Genomic DNA, 26,988 nt, shown 5'->3' with positions numbered 1-26,988 from the left:
GACATAAAAGATCGCCTGTCAATATATCAAAAAGGAGGAGAGGAATTATTCCCAATGTCCTGGTCACTCATTAATAATTCAATTAACATCATTAACACTGATGATCTAGTCATTAACACTGTTTGTGGGAGTTTACCGTACACGTTTCTCAATTAAAACAGTGGTTACATGCTGCAAATAGTACTTACTTGGCTGTTGCTGTGTCTGAGTCTGAAGGAATTCACTGTCACCGTAGGCCCACTACTCCACAGATCACCACATCAAATAAAAATACTTTACCAAGATGATCAATTAAATACCTAATCTACATCAAGTTTTAAACAAGATCTATCAACCAGGTTTCTAAATAAACACTTTTATTAGTTTATGATCAAAACAGAACGTATTCAGTACCACTTGGTTAACATAGAGTCAGTAATACAAATAAGTATCGATCCTCACACCTTTAAATATCCCCAAAACACATGCAAAAACACTCTCTTCAGATGTTCCTTCAAATTCTCTTTCAAAAGAACCAAGGTATTCACCCTGAACTCAAAAGATTTTTATTTTCAAAATGGATGAGATTAGCTGGGCAGCTTGTTCTTAACAGGCTTTCCTTGAACTGAACTAGATAAAATAAGAACCTGTCCAAGCCAGAAACAGCCCCACCTTGATGGACAGCAAAAGCAAGCAGTTGTCACCAGTCAAACGAATTACAAGAAATCTTGTTGGGCAAAAAAATTCCAGTGCCCATAATGACCTTTCAACAACCTTGAAAATCTTCCACAATCCTTCAAAATATAAATAATCTAAGCAACATTAAATATGACACACGTTCATAACACTATAAAGAATTCTAAAGTGCTCAGTAGCTGGAAAGGTACTATATCAAAATATTTGGGATCTTTGACCTCAAAAATGAAAGTTTTAGTACAAGAGTAAGGAAGTTAGACTGAATCCTTACAATATTCTGCTTAGACCACAGTCAAGTTTTATGTTCAGTTCAGGTCATCATATTTGAGAAAGGTTGTGAGCATCTTTGAGGGGGTGTAGGGGAGATTTACCAGTAGAATGGTTCCAGGTATTATAGATTTTGGCTGCAAAGATTAAGATAGAGAAACTGAGGTTGCCTCCTTAAGAGCAAAGAAGACTGAGGGGGGATTTGATAGAGCTCACTAAAGATTATGGCAAGTGTAGATAAGATAAACAAATAGAAGTTGATGATACAGGTGCTAGGGTGTGTAAGGAAGATGATTTTTAAGTAGTAAGTGATAATGAACTGGAAGTCAATACCTATAAAGCTGGTGAAAGCAGAGACAATTAGTGATTTCAAAAGGATAATGGATAGGTACTTGTGGAAAATAAACTTGCAAGGCTACAGAGGTAAGGTCAGGAATAATGGGGAATGGGACTGATTGGATTGTCCTACAGAGAGCTAAAATGACTATAAGCAAATCTGGTAGAAGCCAATCAAATGATAGCATTAAAACACAAAAGGAGATAGGTCATCACATTAAGGAAAGTGATTTACAGAGATGTAGTCAGGGAATGGGACAAATCAAATATAATTGGTCAGTACAGAATCCTTGCCAAGGATGGCCTCTTTCTGTTCTATATCATCAAAAATTGAGAAGCAAAGCAGAGTAGGAACTTTGAAGAGGCTTTCGATGAATGAGAGAAAATGGAGAGAGAGAGAGAGAGAGAGAGAGAATGTGTGTGTGAGTGAGTGAGTGAGAGAGTGAGAGTGAGAGTGAGAGTGAGAGTGAGAGTGAGAGTGAGAGTGAGAGTGAGAGTGAGAGTGTGAGAGAGTGAGAGTGAGAGTGAGAGAGTGAGTGTGAGAGTGAGTGTGAGAGTGTGTGTGAGAGTGTGTGTGAGAGTGTGTGAGAGAGTGTGTGAGAGAGTGTGTGAGAGAGTGTGTGTGAGTGTGTGTGTGAGAGTGTGTGTGAGAGTGTGTGTGAGAGTGTGTGTGTGTGTGTGAGTGAGTGAGTGAGTGAGTGAGTGAGTGAGAGTGAGAGTGTGTGAGAGTGTGAGAGTGTGAGTGTGTGAGTGAGTGAGAGTGAGAGTGTGTGAGAGTGTGAGAGTGTGAGAGTGTGAGAGTGTGAGTGTGTGAGTGTGTGAGTGTGTGAGTGTGTGAGTGTGTGAGTGTGTGAGTGTGTGAGTGTGTGAGTGAGTGAGTGAGTGAGAGAGAAAGAGAAAGAAAGAGAGAGTGAGAGAGTGAGAGAGTGAGAGAGTGAGAGAGTGAGAGAGTGAGAGAGTGAGAGAGTGAGAGAGTGAGAGAGTGTGAGAGTGTGAGAGTGTGAGAGTGTGAGAGTGTGAGAGTGTGAGTGAGAGAGTGAGAGTGAGAGTGAGAGAGTGAGAGAGTGAGAGAGTGAGAGAGTGAGTGAGAGAGTGAGAGAGTGAGAGAGTGTGAGAGTGAGTGAGTGAGTGAGTGAGTGAGAGAGAGAAAGAGAAAGAAAGAGAGAGAGAGAGAGAGAGAGAGAGAGAGAGAGAGAGAGAGAGTGAGAGAGTGAGAGAGTGAGAGAGTGAGAGAGTGAGAGAGTGAGAGAGTGAGAGAGTGAGAGAGTGTGAGAGTGAGAGAGTGAGAGAGAGAGAGAGAGAGAGAGAGAGAGAGAGAGAGAGAGAGAGTGAGAGAGTGAGAGAGTGAGAGAGTGAGTGAGTGAGTGAGTGAGTGAGTGAGTGAGTGAGTGAGTGAGTGAGACAGAGAGAGAGAGAGAGAGAGAGAGAGAGAGAGAGAGAGAGAGAGAGAGAGAGAAGGACATGGTGACAGACAACATCTGGATTCATGGGACACTGGCACCAGTATGGAGGAACCTGATAACTGTATACTTGGGATTGTTTTCACTAAATCATGCTACGTTCAGTGTTTCCACAAGCCTTACAACTGTAGTAGAAGGAGGAGGGGCTTCTACCTAAATAGTGATGAGGGAGGTAGGAGATACGGGGATGGCACAGTGGTTACCAGTGCAGCCTCACAGCACCAGGGACCCAAGTTCCATGCCATCCTTGGCCAACTGTCTTTGTGGAGTTGGCACTTTCTCTCCATGTCTACATGAGTTTCCTCTGGGTGCACTGGTTTCCTCCCACAGTCTAAAGATGTGCAGGCTAGGTGGTTTAGCCATGGGTAATGCAGGGTTAGAGGGATAGGATGGAGGTGGCAGCTTTGGGTAGGATGCTGTTCGGAGGTAAAAACAATAACTGCAGATGCTGGAAACCAGATTCTGGATCAGTGGTGCTGGAAGATCACAGCAATTCAGGCAGCATCCAATGTGCAGCGAAATCGACGTTTCGGGCAAAAGCCCTTCATCAATGCAGACTTGATGGGCCAAATGGCCTGCTTGCACACTGTAAGGGCTCTATGAAAGTGAGGGATCAAGTGAGGGAAGACACGATATAAGAGAAAAGTCATATTACAGTAAGTCATAAGAGTAAGACAGGAAGGAACAGAGCATACAAATTTAAAATTTCTAGCAAACCGAGGAGAAATCAAGGACACTGTGTTGTTTAATGAGTTTAGGAGGGAGAGACAATCTGAGTAAGCATATTGAATTCTTACAGCATTTGGCAGGGCAAGTGAAGGAGGGACATTCCCTTTAGCCGATGGGGCTAGAAACAGGGGACACATTCTCCAAATAAGAAGCAGGTCAATTAAGACGAGGAGCTATTTCTTCACTCAGAAGCTGGTGAATTTCAGAAAGTCTCTACCTCAGGAAGCTGCAGTCTCGGTCCATTGAGTATGTTATAAGACAAAAGATCAACCAACTTCTCAAAAGTAGCTATATCAGGTAATATGGGGATATTGCAGGAAAATGGTGGTGAGGTGGAAACTCAGCCACAATCTAGCTGAATGGCAGAGCAAATTCAAAAAAAAACAAATGGCTCAATCTTACTCCTATTTCATGTGCTCCTACAAATTTAAAGCTCCATGAAGAATCCAGAACAATTAGATCTTTTTGTAGAAAAGAGCTGATTTTGACTAACTGGAAGCTACTGTTTTAAAAAAAAGTGTTTTACAACTGATATGGAGGAGCTTATTCAAGGTCCAGCTACTGCAGGTCTTGATAAGTATGTACCGGTCAGGCAAGGAGGAAGTTGTCAAGCATGGGAGCCATGGTTTGCTAAGCAAGTTGAATCACTTGCCAAGAAGGCGACGGCTTATGTTAGGATGAGGTGTGATGGCTCAGTTAGAGCACTTGAAAGTTAAAAGTTAGCCAGGAAAGACGTAAAGACAAGAGTTAAGAAGAACCAGGAGAGGACATGAGACGTTGTTGGCAGATAGGATCAAGGAAACCCCTAAGGCTTTCTGTAGGTATAACAGGAATAAAAGAATGATGACTGTAAGATTAGGGCCAATCAAGCATAATAATGGGAAGCAGTGCATGGAGTCAGAGGAGGTAGGGGAAGTGCTAAATAAAAACTTTTTGTCTTTTTCTAGTGTGAATATTGACAGAGATGGAATTGAGGTGCATAAAGGAGGAGGTTTTAGCAATTCTGAAAAGTGCAAAAACAGGTAAGTCCCCTGGGCCAGATGGGATTTATCCTGGGATTCGCTGGGAAGCCAGGGAGGAGATTGCAGAGCCTTTCACTTTGATCTTTATGTCATCATTGTCTACAGGAATAGTGCCAGAAGACTGAAGGATAGCAAATGTTGTTCCCTTGTTCAAGAAAGGGAGTAGAGACAACCCTGGAAATTATAAACCTGTGAGCCTGACTTCGGTTTAGATTAGGTTAGATTAGATGATTAGATGATGACTTGCAGTGTGGAAACAGGCCCTTCGGCCCAACAAATCCACATCGACCCTCCGAAGAGCAATCCACCCAGACCCCTTCCCCTACATTTACCCCTTCACCTAACACTACGGGCAATTTAGCATGGCCAATTCACCTTACCTGCACATCTTTGGCCTGTGGGAGGAAACCGGAGACCCGGAAGAAACCCATGCAGACACGGGAGGAACGTGCAAACTCCACACTGACGGAATTGAACCCGGGTCTCTGGCAGCAGTGAGGCTGCAGTGCTAACAAAGTGTTGGGAAAGGTTATAAGAGATAGGATTTATAATCATCTAGAAAAGAATAAGTTGATTAGGGATAGTCAACACAGTTTTGTGAAGGATAGGTCGAGCCTCACAACCCTTACTGAGTTCTTTGATAAGGTGACAAAACAGGTGGATGAGGGTAAAGCAGTTGATGTGGTGTATATGAATTTCAGTAAGGCATTTGCACAAAATACGGAGGCATTGGATTGAGAGTGATTTAGCAGTTTGGATCAGAAATTGGCTAGCTGAAAGAAGGCAGAGGGTGGTGGTTGGGAGGGAAATGTTCATCCTGGAGCTCAGTTACTAGTGGTGTATCGCAAGGACCTGTTTTGGGCCACTGCTGTTTGTCATTTTTATAAATGACCTGGATAAGGGTGTAGAAGGATGTGTTAGCAAATTTGCGGATGACACTAAGGTCGGTGGAGTTGTGGATAGTGACAAAGGATATTGTAGGTTACAGAGAGACATATATAAGCTGCAGAGCTGGGCTGAGTGGTGGCAAATGGAGTTTAATGTATAAAAGTGAGAGATGGTTCACTTTGGAAGGAGTAACAGGAATGCAGAGTACTGGGCTAATGCAAGATTCTTGGTAGCGTAGATAAGCAGAGAGATGTGTCCAGACACAGATTCTTGAAAGTTGCCACCCAGGTTGCTCGGGTTGTTGTGGTGTAAAATTATGTCCCAATACATGTGTGAATCATAATGTAACACATGTATTGGGCCAAGCAGTGGAATGTGGTGAAACGGTTAAAAATTATGTCCCAATACATGTGTGAATCTAACCGGAATGGAGGTGTTGCTTAGTCCCGTGTGAATCTTATTACACACCTCCCCGTGTGAATCTTCTTATCTGTATGTAACCAGAATGGAATGTGTTTTTTAGCCTTGCTCTGCTGTTCACATGAATGTTTATATCTGGAAAAGAGTATATCAGCTGGAAAAGTCTCCAGTTCGGTGAGTCTGCTCCGGGGTTACGTTTAACCGCCGAGCGTGGGTTGTTGGCAACCGCTCTACGAGAACTGACGGCTCCCAGTTCCGGTAACATGTAGAGTGAGTATAAGCCAGACCCGTTGGTTGTGGCGACGCTGCGGGGAATAAAATGCTCATATTCTAGCAGACTCGCCTCTTGGTCGTTTGTTCTGTGTCAGACTACTCTCCTACGAACCTGACCTTGAGAATTTTTTTAAAACAGTTGTTAAGAAGGCATACAATGCGTTAGCTTTTATTAGTAGCGGGATTGAGTTTCGGAACCATGAGGTCATGCTGCAGCTGTACAAAACTCTGGTAAGTTTTGGAGTATTACATATAGCTCTGGTCACCGCATTATAAGAAGGATGTGGAAGCTTTGAAAGGGTTCAGAGGAGATTTATAGGATGTTCCCTGGTATGGAAGGAAGGTCTTACTAGAAAAGACTGAGGGACTTGAGGACATCATCATTAGACAGAAGGTTGAGAGGTGACTTAATTGATACATAAGATAATCAGAAGGTTAGATAGGTTGGACAGTGAGAGTCTTTTTGCTCGATGGCTAGCATGAGGGGACATAACTTTAAACTGAGGGGTGATAGATGTAGGACATTTGTCAGAGGTAGCTTCTTTACTCAGAGTAGTAGGGGTGTGGAACGCACTGCCTGTAACAGTAGTAGACTCGCTAACTTTAAGGGTATTTAAATGGTCATTGCCTTGGCATATGGACGAGAATGGAATTGTGTAGGTTAGATGGGCTTCAGATTGGTTCCACAGGTCGGTGCAATATCGAGGGCCGAAGGGCCTATACTGCGTTGTAATGTTCTATGTTCTATATAGAAAGAGGATTATATAGGAACTGCAAGGAAATTCAGCCAGAAATGATTTTGATAAGGAACAAGAATATACACCAGTGCAGATCAAGTGAAAAAGTGACCAATGAGATTGGAAGAGGATTTACACTGGCAAGTGAATTCGAGGAATCCTCTGTATAAGAGGAAATGTACCAAGCAAAACCTTAAGGGAGTTTATGCAATGATACGGTGTAGGAAAAACTGCAAAAATGAAGGAAAATACTGTGAAGAGTTGACCATAATCTTCAGATGATATTCCACTGAATACAGAAGCATTTCAAGGTGATACTTCGGACTGCAATTACAAATTGTGACATTCACAGAAAGAAACACCGATCTCAAGGATCCTTTGCTGAAAGGGGGAAAAAGGGTGGAATGATGGGGAGAAATATGAAGGGTACTAATAAAAGGCAGGTGAATTTTTGTTTTCCAATATTTGTCATGCAATTGTAACCAAAACAAGATCTTTAACTTTTTAAAATCATTCGATAACCTTTGTTAAAATGGCATCAACCACCTCTGACTGAAATATCCTGAAGCATTTTTCGACCAATTAATTATTGTTAACTTCAGGTAACTGTTGTATAGACAAACAATTTGTACACCAGACTGCAGAAATGGCAAATGAGGTGAATGATGTGTGTTCTGCTTTTGGTTGTGTTGCTTGCAAGACCCGCGACAATATAATGGCACTCTCTCACAACTGCAACTGTTAGCATAGGTTACATGCTCAAGTCCTGGCGTGGGGCTGGAACATACAGCCTGTTAATTCAGAGGTGAGAATACTGCCAACCGAGCCAAGTTGACACCAATGCCAACCGAGCCAAGCATAAACTGACTAGGATAAAGAATAGGTCTGAAGGAAAAGCAACAGATTAGATTAGATTAGATTACTTACAGTGTGGAAACAGGCCCTTCGGCCCAACAAGTCCACACCGACCCGCCGAAGCGCAACCTACCCAGACCCCTACATTTACCCCTTTAACCTAACACTACGGGCAATTTAGCATGGCCAATTCACCTGACCCGCACATCTTTGTGACTGTGGGAGGAAACCGGAGCACCCGGAGGAAACCCACGCTGACACGGGGAGAATGTGCAAACTCCACACAGTCAGTCGCCTGAGTCGGGAATTGAACCCGAGTCTCTGGCGCTGTGAGGCAGTAGTGCTAACCACTGTGCCACCGTGCCGCCCACAAAAGAGTTAACACAAAAGGTCAAAGAGTGGATACAAATCTACAGGGGTTAAAGGATATAAATTGATGAGGCTAAAATTTAACTTTATGTTGATACAGTAAACACTTATGACACAGGAATCACAGTACAATTCTGATAAAATAAGACATACATCGAGTCTCAACAGAATGGTGCAAGTAAGGAAAACTTTTGTGGCAGCATCCAATTGCTCCTCAGCTACTGAACAGAAAGGTAACTCAGTTAAAAATTATCACCTTAACAATATGGCAAAGTGCTCATCATCAGGGGATCGAGAGACTTAGAACCAGCGCAAATACACAAATATCTGTAAAAACTAAGTGGTTCCTTCACCTAGGCTTCATTTACAATTTCTGAAAAACAAGTGCTACAATGGAAACTGAAAGACAGTCACCATCAGTAGTGACATTATCACTGCTTCTGCAGCAATGTCTGGCAAACAGAGCAGTAGCAAGAAGCCAAATGCTGATGAATAAGTGCTACTAGACAGCACTAACAATGGTACCTTCCATCACTTTTGTACTTTTGAGAGCTGAATAATGAAATAGCATTTGACTGAATTAGATTTATCCTGCATTTCATGGACATGCCACACAAGGGCAATTTTCCACATTAGCTGGTATGTACCAGACTTGTAGCTGTAGTGGAATACTTGGCTAATGGCATGACTAGTCATTGAATGCAAGTTTTCAGTACTATCGTCAGATTACTGTTCAGGCCCATGGTCGATGTAGCAAAGACAATCTTTTGATAAAACTTGGAGAGAATTGAATTGCCTCAAGATTGAGGCCTATCAAAGAGCCAAGGTGGGTCATCCACTCAGCATTTCTGACTGAAGGAAGTTGCAAATGCTTCAGCCTCGACCTTTCACACTGACGTGCTGGGCTTCCTCCACTGGAGGATGGGTATATTTTTGAACAGCCTCCACATATTAGCTATTCCAATTCCCACCATTGTACCCCAAACGGACATAGAATTTTCAGCTTGTCCATTGATTGTGGGGTCACTTAGCTCTGCCTACGGTTTGCTGTTTGCACTGTTTAGCAGGTGTGTGGTCTTGTGTCATAACTTCATAACTGATGATGATCTCTTACATTCCTCACTTGATCAGGGTTAGTCTCTTTGGAATAACCAGACTATGATGTTACAGATTGTAGTTAAGTACAATTCTCATGTTGCTGATGGCCCACATCATCTCATGGATGTCTGATCAACATTTCAGTGCGCCATTGCTGGTGCCTGTTGTCACTTCTCCAGGCGATGGGAATCAGAATCAAAACTATGTGCTAAAACCAAACTTTCAATCAGGCCTGTCTGATCACCTGTTCAGCAGGTGATTTCACACTTTCATCAAAATAACCTCAGAATGTTTTATGACAAGCAGTAACAGAGAGATCGAGGGAAAAGTCAGGTGAATCTGATTAGTGCTGATCACTCCAATTGAAAACCAACAGTCGAAATGGCCTCTTCCTTTTGTGCTGCATTTTTTTCTGGTTGCATTATGTGCACTCCATTGCTCATAACGCTATGTTCAACACTCACTGCTCCCTCTGCTGACTAACTCTGCTGGGCTGTTTCAATTTTAAAACCAACATCACAAATCTGGGTTAGGGGAGAGACTATCACACAAAGAGCAAAACTCAGCAATCACTGACAAGGTTGTGTTCCACTCCCCTGTAGAACCATGTTCCATTTATTCAAATCATCCCAAAAGGACTGATACCTGAATTTAACCCCTTATCTCTGTCACAATTTATTTGCTTTGAAAAGGATGACAGCAATTACTCTTGATAAAATACTGCAGAAGCAATAACGTTTGTTATTTTCAAAATGGTGAGTTTTGGAATTGGCACTGCCAAGACAGTGATAGAATTTGCACACCTTTAAAGGTAAATATCACAAGATTAGTCACTAACAGTTCCAAAGGTGAAATTCCTCTCCCCATCCACCACCAAAATCAATGGCTTATAATCTTATCCTTTTTCACATTAGCTTCACTATCCTCCCATCATCTACAAACTTTTCCTCGAAGCTGATCACCTTAAATTTATATTTATATGAACTATTATTTATAAAACTGATTATGATTTTCTAAAAGGAAGAGAAATGACAGCTACTTACCTTGTGTGTTTTACTGTATATGTACAGATATGCCAGTCTGTAGAGACTCTTATAGTGCTGAGGGAATCGACTGAGACACAGATGTAATGCTCTAATACACTGTTCAATCAGCACTCGCCGCTGCTCCCTCTCCTCTACTGGCAAGCTCTGAGGGAGATCCTCCAATCTGTAGGTATCTTTCATCTCTCCTGAAGGATCAGCTGTTTTCTTTTTTGAGTCACATAGAGATGAGGAGATGACCCTGGTGGGAGTGACATTAGTAGCGTTAATGGTGGCAGTTTGACACTGCAACTCTGTATGCAATTTTGCTCCTGCTTGTTCTGCCAATCTCAAAGCCAATGCGTCTATTCCTTCAGTGATTTCCACACTGCTTCCTCTGCAAAGTTCAGAACAGATGCGACCCACCGAGTCCTCTTCCTCCAACTTCCGATAGTTCTCCCTGGACAGTACAGCTGCTTCCATAGGCATTCTGTGAGCTGTGCGCTCTGCCAATCTCAAAGCCAAAGCATCTATGGCTTCTGTGATCTCTACACTGCCTCTTTTACAACCTTCAGAAGAATCTCGAGCCACTAAATCCTCTTCCTCCAGTTTTCCATGGCTCTCCGTTGACAAGACAGTAGCTTCCACGGTCGATGATGATGAGGGGCTGCCTTTCCCAGATTGAATCTTTCTGCTGCTGTCCTGGGAACTGGCTGCATCAGTGAAGACATCCTGGGTCGAGTTAGAATCAGAGAGTACCAAAATCACACTGTCTTGACTTCTCTCTAGAAAACAAAACAAAATCAATGCCATTACTGACTGCAGAATGATTTCTGACTCATTAATGTATGTCACACTTAGTGATACAAGAACAGAAGACATGCAGTGACTTCACGATATAGTCAAACAGCTAAACGTAACTTTTAATAAGTTGTTCTGTAGAGTCTGAACGGCTGTTCATTACATAGCCTTTGTTTGTTCAGGGCCAGCTTTCCTCTCCTCATTACTACAGTGGTCCTGAACAAGGTGAGACAACATTCGATTCACTGGTACCCCATGTTCTGCAAACCAATTATGTGCCGAAACATGATAAATATTGACCGAGACATCAGGGAGAATTCCGTGGTTTTTCTTTCAAATTAGTGTCATGGAATCTTTTCTATTCACCTAAGAGGACAGACGCAACTTCAGTTTTGTATCTGATCAGAAAGACAGCAAGTCCGACAACGCAGCACTGTCAGTATTACACTACCCTGTCAGTCTAGACATGCACAAGTTTCTGAAGCAGGACTTCACCTTTTTTGTCAAGACAAGAACCTGACCACTGCATGTCATTGAACAACAAGGGAGCAGCCATTTCATTGTTAAATTTGCTCAGAATTCCAGCATATGCTCCAAATCGCAGCAGGTCAGGCCTCAGGAAGAAAGGAAGGGGGGGGGGGGGAGAGGAACGAGAGAGGAAGAGAGAGAGAGAACCTGCCACTGTCATTTTAACAGCCCTCCCTGCAGGAGAAGGGTGAAGGGATTAAGAGCAAAATTCCATGCATTTGTTTGGGTTTAACAGGAATTGTCCATTCTCAGCACTGTGGTAGAATAGAATAGAATATTCCACTGCTTACTTTCTGATGAATAAAATCCTAAACCCAACAACGGTGAGAACAAATACCATTGGGTTCATTTTGATTAATTTTGCAGACTTGCCATGTAATCTCCATTCAGTTCATTGTGGAATACATGTGGTAATGCAAATTAATGTCACCCATCTTGATGAAAGTTGAGACCATGTTAGCCTTTTTAAAATCCAATTCCTGTTTTTAGGTAATGGATTAGGCTCAATATTTAATATAAGCACATTTTTATAACAACCTTCTGTTCTTTCTAACTATCAGCTCATTTCAATCTCCCTCGCCTCCTAATAAAACCTTGATCATGACATTAGCTCCCAAATCCATGGTCAGCTTGCCCACAATTCCATATTTAAATCCTTTCAACCAGACATCCACCTTCACCACAGTTCCATAACTGCTGCTATCAAAGACACAACTGATATTTTTTGTGACTGTGTTCATGGTAAACTATCCCACCTCATCCCTTCCTGATCTTTTGGCAGCTTTTATCATAGCTGACCACAACATCCTCCTCTATCACCCAGCTGAGTAGAATTGCCCATTCTTGGTTCCATTTATTAAACAATCGTAGCCAAAAGGACACTCCTGCACTATTAACCCTGGTTTCTACCACTAAGGGTCTATTAGAGTAATAGAGTCATACACCATGGAATCAGACCCTTCAGTCCAGCCATACCACACAGTGTGTGTTCTCAAACTAAACTAGTCCCACCCTGCCTATACTTGGCCCATATCTCTCCAAGGAGAAAGTGAGGACTGCAGATGCTGGAGATCAGAGCTGAAAATGTGTTGCTGGAAAAGCGCAGCAGGTCTTTTACGCCCACATCTTACGGAAAAAGAAACTTTTGTCATTCCCCTCATCTATTTATAATAGATATCTATTTATATAATTCCCCTTATTTTATAAACCTTAATAGTCACTTCGCAACCACTTACACTCTGGTGAAAAAAGTCCCAACCTATCCAGTGTATTTTTACATCTTAAACTCTCCATTCCTGGCAACATCCAGGTAAATCTTTTTTCAATCCTCTCTAGTTTAATAACATCCTTTCTATAATAGGCCAACCAGAACTGCACACAGTACTCCAGAAGAGGCCTCACCAATATCCTGGAAAATATCGAAGTCCGTTGACAAAATACCTCGCCCAAACAGGAACAGCAAAATATTCAAATTCCCTTTAAGATTTCTTGGTGACTATCTTGGGAGTTTAGAACAGCTGGCTACGCAGCTACCCTATAAATCAGAATAACACCTACAGAGTCGGTCTCAATGTGCAGACTAGACTCGGAACAAAAACAGAAATTGCGAACGAAACTCAACAGATCTGGCAGCATCTGAGGAGAGAAAGCAGGTTAACATTGCAAGTAAAGTGACTCCAGAAGTGTCAATAGACTCAATGTTAACTCTGCTTTCTCCCCATAGATGCTGTCAGATTTGCCAAGTGTTTCTCCAGATTTTGTTTCTCTTTCTGATTTCCATTTTATTATAGAGGCAGACTTGGGACAATTAGGATATCTGGTCGGCTTGGATGGCTTTGACCAAAGGGTCTGTTTCCATGCTGTATATCTCTATTACTCTATGACCTGCCTCCTCACTCTGTCCAAGAGTGGAATACAATGGCAAACCATATTTAGCAAAGCAAAAAGCTCAAGATGAAGGATCAGCAGACAATAAGCCAAAGATCTGTCTTCAGAGTCTAGCATTTTGGGAAGAGAATGCAATCACATTGGTGGCCATTCGATACAGGTTGAGCATAGCTTTCCACCTTTTCAACTCTACCTCTCCAGAAATAAGAACAAGTACTTTCCTTGTGGCCTTACTAGCATGGAATCTTTCTCATTTATCTGAACCATAAGAATACAGTCTCAATGTGGCATCTCTAACAGATGACATTAGAATATGCAGCATTAAATATTGCACAAAAATGGCTGAAAAAATTATGCATTCTGAAATAACTCCACAGAGGCTGCTATCCCATCACCACGTCACACGTTATTTACATGTGGAAGGTCCTTGACACTGATCCAGCTCCCTCAGAGCCAGCTTTCAGAATGAACAGGATGTCTGACATTCCTGCTATCATCTGTCAGCCAGGTTCCCTGATTGGACCATATTAACAGCCCCAATCAGGGAACACATATTCTAAGAGGTCCACCTGGCTGTCACTTACAATCACTACATATCCAAATCCTGGTTAAAACAAAACGATAAGTCCACAACTTGCGAGTGTGAGAAAGGCAGTCAGATATAATTTGCCATTGTGCAGGCAAGTTAATGCCGAGAAACAGCAAATCTTACAGGTCTTAGCATTGCATCAAATGCAATATAAAATTATGTAAATCATAGTGTAAGTATCACTTATTATAAGTTTGGGATTTGTTTTTGAGGTGGTAATGTGGGTTGTACATGTCTGAAGTTAGCAATTAACTCGTAATTATTTCTGTAGTCATTGTGATTTTAAAAAAGAATAATTTTGAGGCCTAGCTTTAGAACTGATGGATTTCTGTGCACCACAAACAGATTTTTGTTTATCTTACATTGTTTTGCAACCTGCAATGAGGCCTCAAGGTTTGCTAGAGATTTCTGTAATTTGATTTTAAGCTTAAGGGAAAGAGCCATAACTCAGAGAGAATTTATTTTAGTTTGACTTCTAATTTTTAAACTTCCTATGAAATCCTTGGATGAAGACAGCTGTATAGAATAGTGTTGCCTAGAAGGGAAGGATATGGTCAGCTAGGTTGCCTTAGAGAAAAAAAATTAGTGATAGTCCCACACTAGAAGTGTTGGCATAAAGCCCTGAAGAGGTCACTTAAAGCTCAGTACATTTAAGCTCTGGTGTATGATAGATCCTGAAAACAGAGATCTGCAGTTTCAGTCGATAAATTAAAGTCACAGGGTGTTAAAAGGGCAGGGATTCTGGTATGCATAGTGCATGAGTGGTGACTTTGGGTCCAATACAGGGTGTGTTTTCGGCTACTACACCAGGATGTGTTTTGGTTATACAAAAGTTGTTGTTTTTCTTTTCAATTTATAAAGGTGTGTTCTGGGATTAATGGGATTACACTTTCACTTTGTGTTTACAAATCATTCTTTGAGTAGATAGACTGATTGTCTCTATTTTATCTTAATTTCTTTTGTTAATAAACTTCTGTTTTGCTACTGAAGCAAAATCTGGAGCATTGCAGAGTCATGTTTCTGCAAAAGAACACTTTGTTGAAACTGAAACAAATCAAAATAAATGGTGAAATAAACCAGATTTCAGTCTTGGATATGATTGGTCCAGTGATATTAACAGGGATCATAACATAAACAATAAAATTTTGTCTTTGGGTACTGCAAAATGGCGCAAGTTCTCTAAATATAAAGACAAACTCCACAAATCATTCGATGCATGTCAGATATTTAGTTTCTTAGTTGCCATAGGAGAGGATTTTCAGAATGGATAGGAACAGCCTCAGCAGCAGTGTGTCAAATATGGGCACAGCATCCACAGAAAGGTGCAAACATCTTGGTTAATGCAGCCAAGAGTGAGGCTTAAAGAGGAAACAAATAGACGTGGGTAATCATTGGTTTCAAAAGAGAAGTATAACATAGCAAAGATGAGCTGGAAGCCGGAGGACTGGGAAACTTTTAAAGAGCAACAGAGGATAACTAAAAAAGCAATACGCAGAGAAAAATGAAGTACGAAGGCAAACTGGCCAAAAATATAAAGCAGGATAGCAAAAGCTTTTTTAGGTATATAAAAAGAAAACAAATAGTTAAGACTAAAATTGGGCCCTTGAAGACAGAAATGGGTGAATTTAATATGGGGAACAAGAAAATGGCAGAAGAGTTGAATAGGTACTTTGGATCTGTCTTCACTGGGGAAGACACAAGCAATCTCCCAGATGTAATAGTGGCTGAAGGACCAAGGGCAATGGATGAACCGAAGGGAATTTATATTAGGCAGGAAATCATATTGGATAGACTGTTAGGTCTGAAGGCTGATAATTCCCCAGGACCTGATAGTCTGCATCCCAGGGTACTTAAGGAGGTGGCTCTAGAAAGCGTGGATGCATTGGTAATTATTTTCTAATGTTCTATAGATTCAGGATCAGTTCCTGCGGATTGCAGGGTGGCTAATGTTGTCCCACTTTTCAAGAAAGGAGGGTGAGAGAAAACAGGGAATTATAGACTGGTTAGCCTGACATCAGTGGTGGGAAAGATGCTGGAGTCAATTATAAAAGATGAAATTACAACTCATTTGAATAGCAGTAACAGGATAGGTCAGAGTCAGCATGGATCTACGAAGGGGAAATCGTGCTTGACTAATCTTCTGGAATTTTTTTGAGATGTAACTATGAAGATGGACAAGGGAGAGCCAGTGGACGTAGTGTACCTGGACTTCCAGAAAGCCTTTGATAAAGTCCCACATAGTAGATTAGTGAGCAAAATTAGGTATTGGGGGCAAAATACTGACTTGGACTGAAAATTGGCTGGCTGACAGGAAGCAGAGTAGTGATAAACGGGTCCCTTTCGAAATGGCAGGCAGTAAACAGTGGGGTACCACAAGGTTCAGTGCTGGGACCGCAGCTGGTTACAATATACATTAAATGATATAGACGAAGGTATTAAAAGTAATATTAGCAAATGTGCTGATGACACAAAGCTGGGTGGCAGGGTGAAATGTGAGGAGGATGTTATGAGAATACAGGGTGACTTGCGCAGGCTAGGTGACTGGACGGAAGCGTGGCAGATGCAGTTTAATGTGGAGAAATGTGTGGTTATCCACTTTGGTGGCAACAACAGGAAGGCAGACTACTATCTAAATGGAGTCAAGTTAGGTAAAGGGGAAGTACAACGAGATTTAGGTGTTCTTGTACATCAGTGAATGAAAGCAAACATGCAGGTACAGCAAGCAGTGAAGAAAGCTCATGGCATGCTGGCCTTCATAACAAGAGGAATTGAATGTAGGAGCAAATAGGTCCTTCTGCAGCTGTACAGGGCCCTGGTGAGTCCGTACCTGGAGTATTATGTGCAGTTTTAGTCTCCAAATTTGAGGAAGGACATTCTGGTTATTGAGGGAGTGCAGCGTATGTTCATGAGGTCACTTCCCAGAATGGCGGGACTATCATATGTTGAAAGATTGGAGCAACTGGGCTTGTATACACTTGAGTTTAGAAGGATGAGAGGGGATCCGATTGAGACGTATAAGATTATTAAAGGATTAGACATTCTGGAGGCAGGAAGCATGTCCCACTGATGGGTTAGTCCAGAACCAGAGGACACAGTTTAAAAATAAGGCGTAGGCCTTTTAAAACAGAGTTGAGGAGAAACTTCTTCACCCAGAGAGTGGTGGACATATGGAATGCTCTGCCCTAGAAGGCTGTGGAAGCCAAGTCTCTGGATACTTTCAAGAAAGAGATGGATAGAGCTCTTAAAGATAGTGGAATCAAGGTTTATGGGGATAAGGCAGGAACAGGATACTGATTGTGGATGATCAGCCATGATCATAATGAATGGTGGTGCTGGCTCGAAGGGCCAAATGGCCTACTCTTGCACCTATTGTCTATTTTAGATAGAAAAAGAAAAATTAAGAAAGTAAACCACCTTTTTAAGAAGCATTTTTCATGGGAGAACACAATTATCCAGTTTTTTATTCGGAGAATGGTAGTACATAAAGCTAAAGGATTGCTTCATTTACACAGATGTGTTATCTACGATGAACAGAGAACTAAATCATTAAGCTGGAAGGAAATGTAATTTGATCTTGTGCTGACTAGCCAAACAAAAGCCTGCAAATTAAAAGAAAAGGTGATAACGAGTCTGCAGAAGTCACTGATACAGCTAAAACTGGAGATTATGTACAATTCTTTGGTATGTATTAGAGAACGATAATGAAAAATACAGCTAAACTAATACAGAGCATAATACATTTGACCAATTCAGATGGGTTATTTACTTGGAAAAAGAGAAATTGCAGGGAAGACATTACTCAATATTCTTAAAGAAATAGATAAGCAATCTCTGAATATCTGCTCACAAACATGAAAATAGGGGTCTATTCATGGTTAAGTCCTTATCTAAGGAAGGATATATTGGCATTGGAGGCAGTACAGAGAAGGTTCACTCAGCTGATCCTGGGTATGGAGAAACTGTCTGATGAGGAGAGGTTAAGTAGGTTGGACCGATACTCATTGGAATTGAAAAGAATGAGAGTTGACCTTACTGAAACATAGAAGACTCTTTGGGGAGGGGTTTCCTCTAGTGGGAGAGCGTAAATCGCAGAATTTGGGATTGCACATTTCAGACACAGATGAGGAGGAATTGCTCTTCTCTAAAGGTTGTGAATCTGTCCACAAACAGCTGTCAAGACTGGGTTGCCGAGAACAGTCAAGGCTGATATGGACGGATTTTTAATTAGTAAGGCAATTAAGGATTAAAGGGAAAAGACAGGAAAATGGAATTGAGGATTATCAGATCAGTTATGATCTCACTGAACAGCAAACCAGACTGGATTGGCTGAATGGCCCATGTCTGCTCCTCCTTCTTATGGTCTTATAAGGAAGAAAGTGCACAGAACTTAGATTCAACAATGCCAAGTGGTTATGATTGTGCGAAGTGCACCATTCTGGAAGGTAATTTAGTAACAATTAAAAAGGGCTTGGGAAAGATATTTGAGACACTGTAGAAGAGTATTATGGAGTTGCAAATGGTGCTCAACATTGTGCAAACATTGCTGAACATTCCCAATTCTGACCTTATGATGGAGGGAAGGTCCAGTATTGCAGATAGATGGTATATGTAATTGCAGTCTTGCATTCAGTGTCTCTTCCATCAAATGAGAGGTAGGTCTTAGATACTCCAGCCTTTTCAAGCACTGACTGCCATTTGGAGGTGGCCTTGGCTGCACATTGGGTCTTATTCAGGGAAGTACTATCACACATCTTCCTGTTCTTAAAATCAACTTTCACACTATAGAAGACAATAACATGTCATTGGTATTGATAGAAATCAAACTCATCAGCAGTTGAGGTCTGTGCAAATCCTGCCACTTGTGAAGCTGAAAAAAAAGAAGCCAGGCCTCATATGGTTGGGAGATTGATTCCTTTCTGGTCTGCTGCTCAGCTTAGAATATATTTTAAAATGATGGAAACATCAGTCAACAACACTTCACAGAGACAGAATATGTTATAAAACCTGTATGATCGGTTCATCTACACTAGAAATATTCAACTGTTGCAAGGGAAGTTAGTCTGTTCAGACAAGCACTTTGATCTAATAAAGTTTCGACTGTATTTTTTCATTATATTAATGTTGATCTCATTAAAAGCAAGAAGCAAAACAAGATTAAGGAAAGATTGTCTGCTAGAGAACTGCAAGATAGATAATGAGATTTCACGGATTGAAAGAATTCTACTCTGGGAATGGAATGAGCATTACTGGGTCATCTTTAATTACAGCAGTATCCAAACAACACAGTTTTGTTTACATGAAGATTGCTTTATATTTCTGCGATAGGGCTTTGTAGTGTGAAAGAAAGCAATATTCAGGATTCTTGATTGAATTTATCATGTGCTGTTGGTTTAGTGAATACTGGAATCTGAGGGTATAACACCAAGGTGCACTGAATTGCATGACAGCATCAGATCACATTTTACTAAGATATTTACAAATATAAACAACACTTGCAAGAAGTGACCAAATTACACTTTAAACATATCCAGAGATACCACAAAGAATATATATGTCCCTTCCAGTGAGACTCCATTTTCTATAGTTTACTTTGCAGAGTTTCATGGGTACACAAAAGACTCATGGTATTGACTCTTAATTGTGTTGAACTTCAGGATGACACATCCAAATCTATGTGACAATCTATGACACATCCAAATCCTAGAAATCCTAATTAAAGCTTGAGAGTTGGCCAGCAAGCATTTGAAAATGCTCGACAGATAATGAAAACCAGACCAAATGAAAAGGCTAAAGTTTGGAATTTGTAAACAAGGTGTTAGACTTGTGATTTGTCTCTGGATGTAGCCCTGCTTAAGAGTTTATGTTTGAAACATCGACTCTCCTGCTTCTCAGATGCTTCCTGACCTGCTGCGCTTTTCCAATACCACACTTGTTTACTCTGATCTCCACCATGTGCAGTCCACACTTTCTCCAAGCCTATGTATGCCTCACCAAATGTGGTCCTGATGAAGAGCTTATGCTTGAAACATAGACTTTCCTGCTCCTCAGATGCTGCCTGACTGTCTCTGCTTTTCCAGCACCACACTTTTGGATATGTAGGCTTACAAAGCTGAAGGATTCAGAAGCATTGCAAGGCAGCTGAACTGATAATGATACCCAGAGAGGGAGTGTCCACAAGTCTCCAACACAGGAGCAAGAAGGGTCCGGGTTGGAACAAAAATGGTAAAAATGCAAAATTAATGGCTCTCTACATAAATTTACATTCTAATCAAAAAAAATTAATTAACAGTACAAATAGTGGTTCATGGTTATTAGGCTATAACCATTATGGAGGAGAAATTGAGGACTGCAGATGCTGGAGATCAGAGCTGAAAATGTGTTGCTGGAAAAGCGCAGATCAGGGAGCATCCAAGGAGCAGGAGAATCGACGTTTCGGGCATGAGCCCTTCTTCAGGCATGAGGAAAGTGTGTGCAGCAGGCTAGGATAAAAGGTAGGGAGGAGGGACTTGAGGGAGGGGCGTTGGAAATGCGATAGGTGGAAGAAGGTCAGGGTGAGAGTGATAGGCCGGAGTGGGGGTGGGGGCGGAGAGGTCAGGAAGAAGATTGCAGGTTAGGAAGGCGGTGCTGAGTTCGAGGGTTGGGACTGATACAAGGTGGGGGGAGGGGAAACGAGGAAACTGGAGAAATCTGAGTTCATCCCTTGTGGTTGGAGGGTTCCTAGGCAGAAGATGAGCCACTCTTCCTCCAGCCGTCGTGTTGCTATGGTCTGGCGATGGAGGAATCCAAGGACCTGCATTTCCTTGGTGGTGTGGGAAGGGGAGTTTAAGTGTTGAGCCACGCGGTGGTTGGGTTAGTTGGTCCAGGTGTCTTCTCTGAAACGTTCCGCAAGGAGGCCACATCGGGTGCAGCGGATTCAGTAAATGATGTGTGTGGAGGTGCAGGTGAATTTGTGGCGGATATGGAAGGATCCCTTGGGGCCTTGGTGGGAAGTATGGGGGGAAGGTGTGGGCGCAAGTTTTGCATTTCTTGCGGTTGCAGGGGAAGGTGCCGGGAGTGGAGGTTGGGTTGGTGGGGGGGTGTGGACCTGACGAGGGAGTCACAGAGGGAGTGGTCTTTTCGGAATGCTGATAGGGGAGGGGAGGGAAATATATCCCTGGTGGTGGGGTTCGTTTGGAGGTGGTGGAAATGACGACGGATGATACGATGTATATGGAGGTTGGGGGGTGGTAGGTGAGGACCAGTGGGGTTCTGTCCTGGTGGCGATTGGAAGGGCGGGGCTCAAGGGCGGAGGAGTGGGAAGTGGAGGAGATGCGGTGGAGGGCATTGTCGATCACATCTGGGGGGAAATTGCGGTCTTTGAAGAAGGAGGCCATCTGGGTTGTACGGTATTGGAACTGGTCTTCCTGGGAGCAGATGCGGTGGAGACGAAGGAATTGGGAATATGGGATGGCGTTTTTACAGGGGGCAGGGTGGGAGGAGGGAGGTGTAGTCTAGGTAGCTGTGGGAGTTGGTACTGCATCCGCTGCACCCGATGTGGCCTCCTCTATATTGGGGAGACAGGCCGGCTACTTGCGGAACGTTTCAGAGAACACCTCTGGGACACCCAGACCAACCAACCCAACCACCCCATGGCTCACTTCAACCCCCCCTCCCACTCCACCAAGGACATGCAGGTCCTTGGACTCCTCCATCGCCAGACCATAGCAACACGACGGCTGGAGGAAGAGCGCCTCATCTTCTGCCTAGGAACCCTCCAACCACAAGGGATGAACTCGGATTTCTCCAGTTTCCTCATTTCCCCTCCCCCCACCTTGTATCAGTCCCAACCCTCGAACTCAGCACCGCCTTCCTCACCTGCAATCTTTTTCCTGCCCTCTCCGCCCCCACCCCCACTTCGGCCTATCACCCTCACCTTGACCTTCTTCCACCTATCGCATTTCCAACGCCCCTCCCGCAAGTCCCTCCTCCCTATCTTTTATCTTAGCCTGCTGGACACACTTTCCTCATTCCTGAAGAAGGGCTCATGCCCGAAACGTCGATTCTCCTGCTCCTTGGATGCTGCCTGATCTGCTGTGCTTTTCCAGCAACACATTTGCAGCTGTAACCATTATGGAGACAAGGAGCTAAATAATCAGGTGCATGTGACTTATTGGAGGGGCAGATAGGAAGAGAAGGAAGGGGAACGTTAATGGAGAGGCTTGTTGGTACAAGATGAATACGTATGATAGCAAGAAATAATGGGAGATGGCGGAATAGTGGTAATGTCACTGGATTAATATACCAGACTGGGGACTATGAGCTTGAATCCCACTGTGGGATAGTGACATTTAAATTTAATAAAAATCTGGAATAAAATGTTGGCTAAAATGGTGAACACGTAACCACTCGCGAATGTTGTAAAAACTCATCTGGTTTCAACAATATCCTTTAGGGAAAGACCATAAGACATAGGAGCGGAAGTCAGGCCATTTGGCCCATCGAGTCCACTCCGCCATTCAATCATGGCTGATGGGCATTTCAACTCCACTTACCTGCATTCTCCCCGTAGCCCTTAATTCCTTGTGACATCAAGAATTTATCAATTTCTGCCTTGAAGACATTTAGCGTCCCAGACGCCACAGCACTCTGTGGCAATGAATTCCATAGGCCCACCACTCTCTGGCTGAAGAAATGTCTCCGCATTTCTGTTTTGAATTTATCCCCTCTAATTCTAAGGCTGTGTCCACGGGTCCTAGTCTCCACGTCTAACGGAAACAATTTCCTAGCATCCACCCTTTCCAAGCCATGTATTATCTTGTAAGTTTCTATTAGATCTCCCCTTAATCTTCTAAACTCCATTGAATACAATCCCAGGATCCTCAGCCGTTCCTCGTATGTTAGACCTACCATTCCAGGGATCATCCTTATGAATCTCCGCTGGACACGCTCCAGTGCCAGTATGTCCTTCCTGAGGTGTGGGGACCAAAACTGGACACAGTACTCCAAATGGGGCCTAACCAGAGCTTTATAAAGTCTCAGTAGCACAACAGTGCTTTTATATTCCAACCCTCTTGAGATAATTGACAACATTGCATTCGCTTTCTTAATCACGGACTCAACCTGCATGTTTACCTTTAGAGAATACTCAACTAGCACTCCCAGATCCCTTTGTACTTTGGCTTTACGAATTTTCTCACCGTTTAGAAAGTAATCCATGCTTCTATTCTTTTTCCCAAAGTGCAAGACCTCACATTTGCTCACATTGAATTCCATCAACCATTTCCTGGACCACTCCTCTAAACTGTCTAGATCCTTCTGCAGCCTCCCCACTTCCTCAGTACTACCTGCCTGTCCACCTAACTTTGTGTCATCGGCAAACTTCGCTAGAATGCCCCCAGTCCCTTCATCCAGATCATTAATATATAATGTGAACAGCTGCGGCCCCAACACTGAACCCTGCGGGACACCGCTTGTCACCGGCTGCCATTCCAAAAAAGAACCTTTTATCCCAACTCTCTGCCTCCTGTCAGACAGCCAATCCTCTATCCATACCAGTAGCTCACCTCGAACACCATGGGCCCTCACCTTGCTCAGCAGCCTCCCATGTGGCACCTTATCAAAGGCCTTTTGGAAGTCTAGGTAGACCACATCCACTGAGTTTCCCTGGTCTAACCTACTTGTCACCTCTTCAAAGAACTCCAACAGGTTTGTCAGGCACGACCTCCCCTTACTAAATCCATGTTGACTTGTTCTAATCCGACCCTGCTCTTCCAAGAATTTAGAAACCTCATCCTTAATGATGGATTCTAGAATTTTACCAACAACCGAGGTTAGGCTAATTGGCCTATAATTTTCCATCTTTTGCCTTGATCCTTTCTTGAACAAGGGGGTTACAACAGTGATCTTCCAAAGAAATTTGTTGTCCTTACTTGGTCTGGCCGACATGTGATTCCAGACCCACAGCAATGTGGTTGACTCTTAACTGCCCTCCGGGCAATTAGGGATGGGCAATGAATGCTGGCCCACCCAGTGACCCCCCACATTCCATGAGTTTGTTTTTAGAAAGTGATCTTAAATCTGACGACGTAGAATCTGTATGGGTGCAGGCAATAAACGTGAGGGGAAGAGGATACTGACAGGAGCAGCTACTGCTCTATCAGACAACGAATAGAGCAGGAGGTAATGAGGGTATATGAAAAAGTGAATACATCACAGATGGCTTGAAAAACAAACTTGTAAGGAGATCTCAGCTATCTGTAAGAATAATAGGGTAATTATGGTAGGGGTTTTTAACTTTCCAAACATCGACGGGGACTGCCATAGTGTTAAAGGTTTAGATGGAGAGGAATTTCTTAAGTGTGTACAAGACAATTTTCTGATTCAGTATGTCGATATACCTACTAGAGAAGGTGCAAAACTTGACCTACTCTTGGGAAATAAGGCAGGGCAGTTGACTGACGTGTCACTAGGGGAGCACTTTGGGACCAGCGACCATAATTCTATTCGTTTTAAAATAGTGATGGAAAAAGATAGACCAGATCTAAAAGTTGAAGTTCTAAATTGGATGAAGGCCAATTTTGACGGTATTAGGCAAGAACTTTCGAAAGCTGATTGGAGGCAGATGTTCGCAGGTAAAGGGACAGCTGGAAAATGGGAAGCCTTCAGAAATGAGATAACGAGAATCCAGAAAAAGTATATTCCTGTCAAGGTGAAAGGAAAGGCTGGTAGCTATAGGGAATGCTGAATGACTAAAGAAATTGAGGGTTTGGTTAAGAAAAAGAAGGAAGCATATGTCAGGTATAGACAGGATAGATCGAGTGAATCCTTAGAAGAGTATAAAGGAAGTAGGAGTATACTTAAGAGGGAAATCAGGAGGGCAAAATGGGGACATGAGATAGCTTTGGCAAATAGAATTAAGGAGAATCCAAAGGGTTTTTACAAATATATTAAGGACAAAAGGGTAACTAGGGAGAGAATAGGGCCCCTCAAAGATCAGCAAGGCGGCCTTTGTGTGGAGCTGCAGAAAATGGGGGAGATACTAAATGAATATTTTGCATCAGTATTTTTTGTGGAAAAGGATATGGAAGATATAGACTGTAGGGAAATAGATGGTGACACCTTGCAAAATGTCCAGATTACAGAGGAGGTGCTGGATGTCTTGAATCGGGTAAAGCTGGATAAATGCCCAGGACCTGATCAGGTGTACCCGAGAATTATGTGGGAAGCTAGAGAAGTGATTGCTGGGTCTCTTGCTGAGATATTTGCATCATCGATAGTCACAGATGAGATGCCGGAAGACTGGAGGTTGGCAAACAAGGTGCCACTGTTTAAGAAGGGTGGTAAAGACAAGCCAGGGAACTACAGACCAGTGAGCCTGACCTCGGTGGTGGGCAAGATTAGATTACTTACAGTGTGGAAACAGGCCCTTCGGCCCAACAAGTCCACACCGACCCACCGAAGCGTATACCACTCAGACCCATACTCCTACATTTACCCTTTCTACGGACAATTTAGCATGGTCAATTCACCTAATCCGCACATTTTTGGATTGTGGGAGGAAACCGGAGCACCCGGAGGAAACCCACGCAGACACGGGGAGAATGTGCAAACTCCACACAGAGAGTCGCCTGAGGTGGGAATTAAACCCGGGTCTCTGGCGCTGTGAGGCAGCAGTGCTAACCACTGTGCCACCGTGCCGCCCAAATCTTGTTGGAGGGAATCCTGAGGGACAGGATGTACATGTATTTGGAAAGGCAAGGACTGATTAGGAATAGTCAACATGGCTTTGTATGTGGGAAATCATGTCTCACAAACTTGATTGAGTTTTTTGAGGAAGTAACAAAGAGGATTGATGAGGGCAGAGCAGTAGAGGTGATCTATATGGACTTCAGTAAGGCGTTCATTAAGGTTCCCCATGGAAGACTGATTAGCAAGGTTAGATCTCATGGAATACAGGGAGAACTAGCCATTTGGATACAGAACTGGCTCAAAGGTAGAAGACAGAGAGTGGTGGTGGAAGGTTGTTTTTCAGAATGGAGGCCTGTGACCAGTGGAGTGCTACAAGGATCGGTGCTGTGTCCTCTACTTTTTGTCATTTACATAAATGATTTGGATGCGAGCATAAGAGGTACAGTTAGTAAGTTTGCAGATGACACCAAAAATTGGAGGTGTAGTGGACAGCGAAGAGGATTACCTCAGATTACAACAGGATCTTGACCAGATGGGCCAATGGACTGAGAAGTCGCAGATGGAGTTTAATTCAGATAAATGCGAGGTGCTGCATTTTGGGAAAGCAAATCTTCGCAGGACTTATACACTTAATGGTAAGTCCTAGGGAATGTTGCTGAACAAAGAGATCATTGGAGTGCAGGTTCATAGCTCCTTGAAAGTGGAATCACAGATAGATAGAATAGTGAAGAAGGCGTTTGGTATGTTTTCCTTTATTGGTCAGAGTATTGAGTACAGGAGTTGGGAGGTCATGTTGCAGCTGGACAGGACATTGGTTAGGCCACCGTTGGAATATTGCATGCAATTCTGGTCTCCTTCCTATCGGAAAGATGTTGTGAAACTTGAAAGGGTTCAGAAATGATTTACAAGGATGTTGCCAGGGTTGGAGGATTTGAGCGACAGGGAGAGGCTGAACAGGCTGGGGCTGTTTTCCTGGAGGGTTGGAGGCTGAGGGGTGACCTTATAGAGGTTTACAAAATTATGAGGGGCATGGATAGGGTAAATAGACAAAGCCTTTTCCCTGGGGTCGGGCAGTCTAGAACTAGAGGGCATAAGTTTAGGGTGAGAGGGGAGAGATATAAAAGAGACCTAAGGGGCAACTTTTTCACATAGAGGGTGGTTCGTGTATGGAATGAGCTGCCAGAGGATGTGGTAGAGGCTGGTATAATTGCAACATTTAAGAGGCATTTGGATGTGTATATGAATAGGAAGGGTTTGGAGGGATATGGGCCGGGTGCTGGCAGGTGGGACTAGGTTGGGTTGGGATATCTGGTCGGCATGGACGGGTTGGACCCAAGGGTCTGTTTCCATGCTGTACATCTCTAT

General features: G+C 42.9%; 1 protein-coding gene across 5 annotated transcripts in view; it reads right to left on the bottom strand.

The window, feature by feature from the left end:
• The window catches only part of cabin1 (calcineurin binding protein 1), a 513,604-nt gene that overhangs the window by 315,805 nt on the left and 170,811 nt on the right, over window positions 1-26,988 (bottom strand). For all 5 annotated transcript variants that reach the window (XM_088000226.1, XM_088000222.1, XM_088000224.1 and 2 more), the window contains one exon: window positions 10,173-10,936. In XM_088000226.1, coding sequence (XP_087856352.1) covers window positions 10,173-10,936 — 764 coding nt within the window. The remainder of the gene's footprint in view (window positions 1-10,172; window positions 10,937-26,988) is intronic.

This window comes from Chiloscyllium plagiosum, unplaced genomic scaffold (assembly GCF_037043375.1).
Source record: "Chiloscyllium plagiosum isolate Xiang-an unplaced genomic scaffold, Cpla_swu_hap1 HiC_scaffold_24, whole genome shotgun sequence".
NCBI lineage: Eukaryota > Metazoa > Chordata > Chondrichthyes > Orectolobiformes > Hemiscylliidae > Chiloscyllium > Chiloscyllium plagiosum.
The sequence above is the reverse complement of the archived record's forward strand: the minus strand, read 5'-3'. Positions and strand labels throughout refer to the sequence as shown.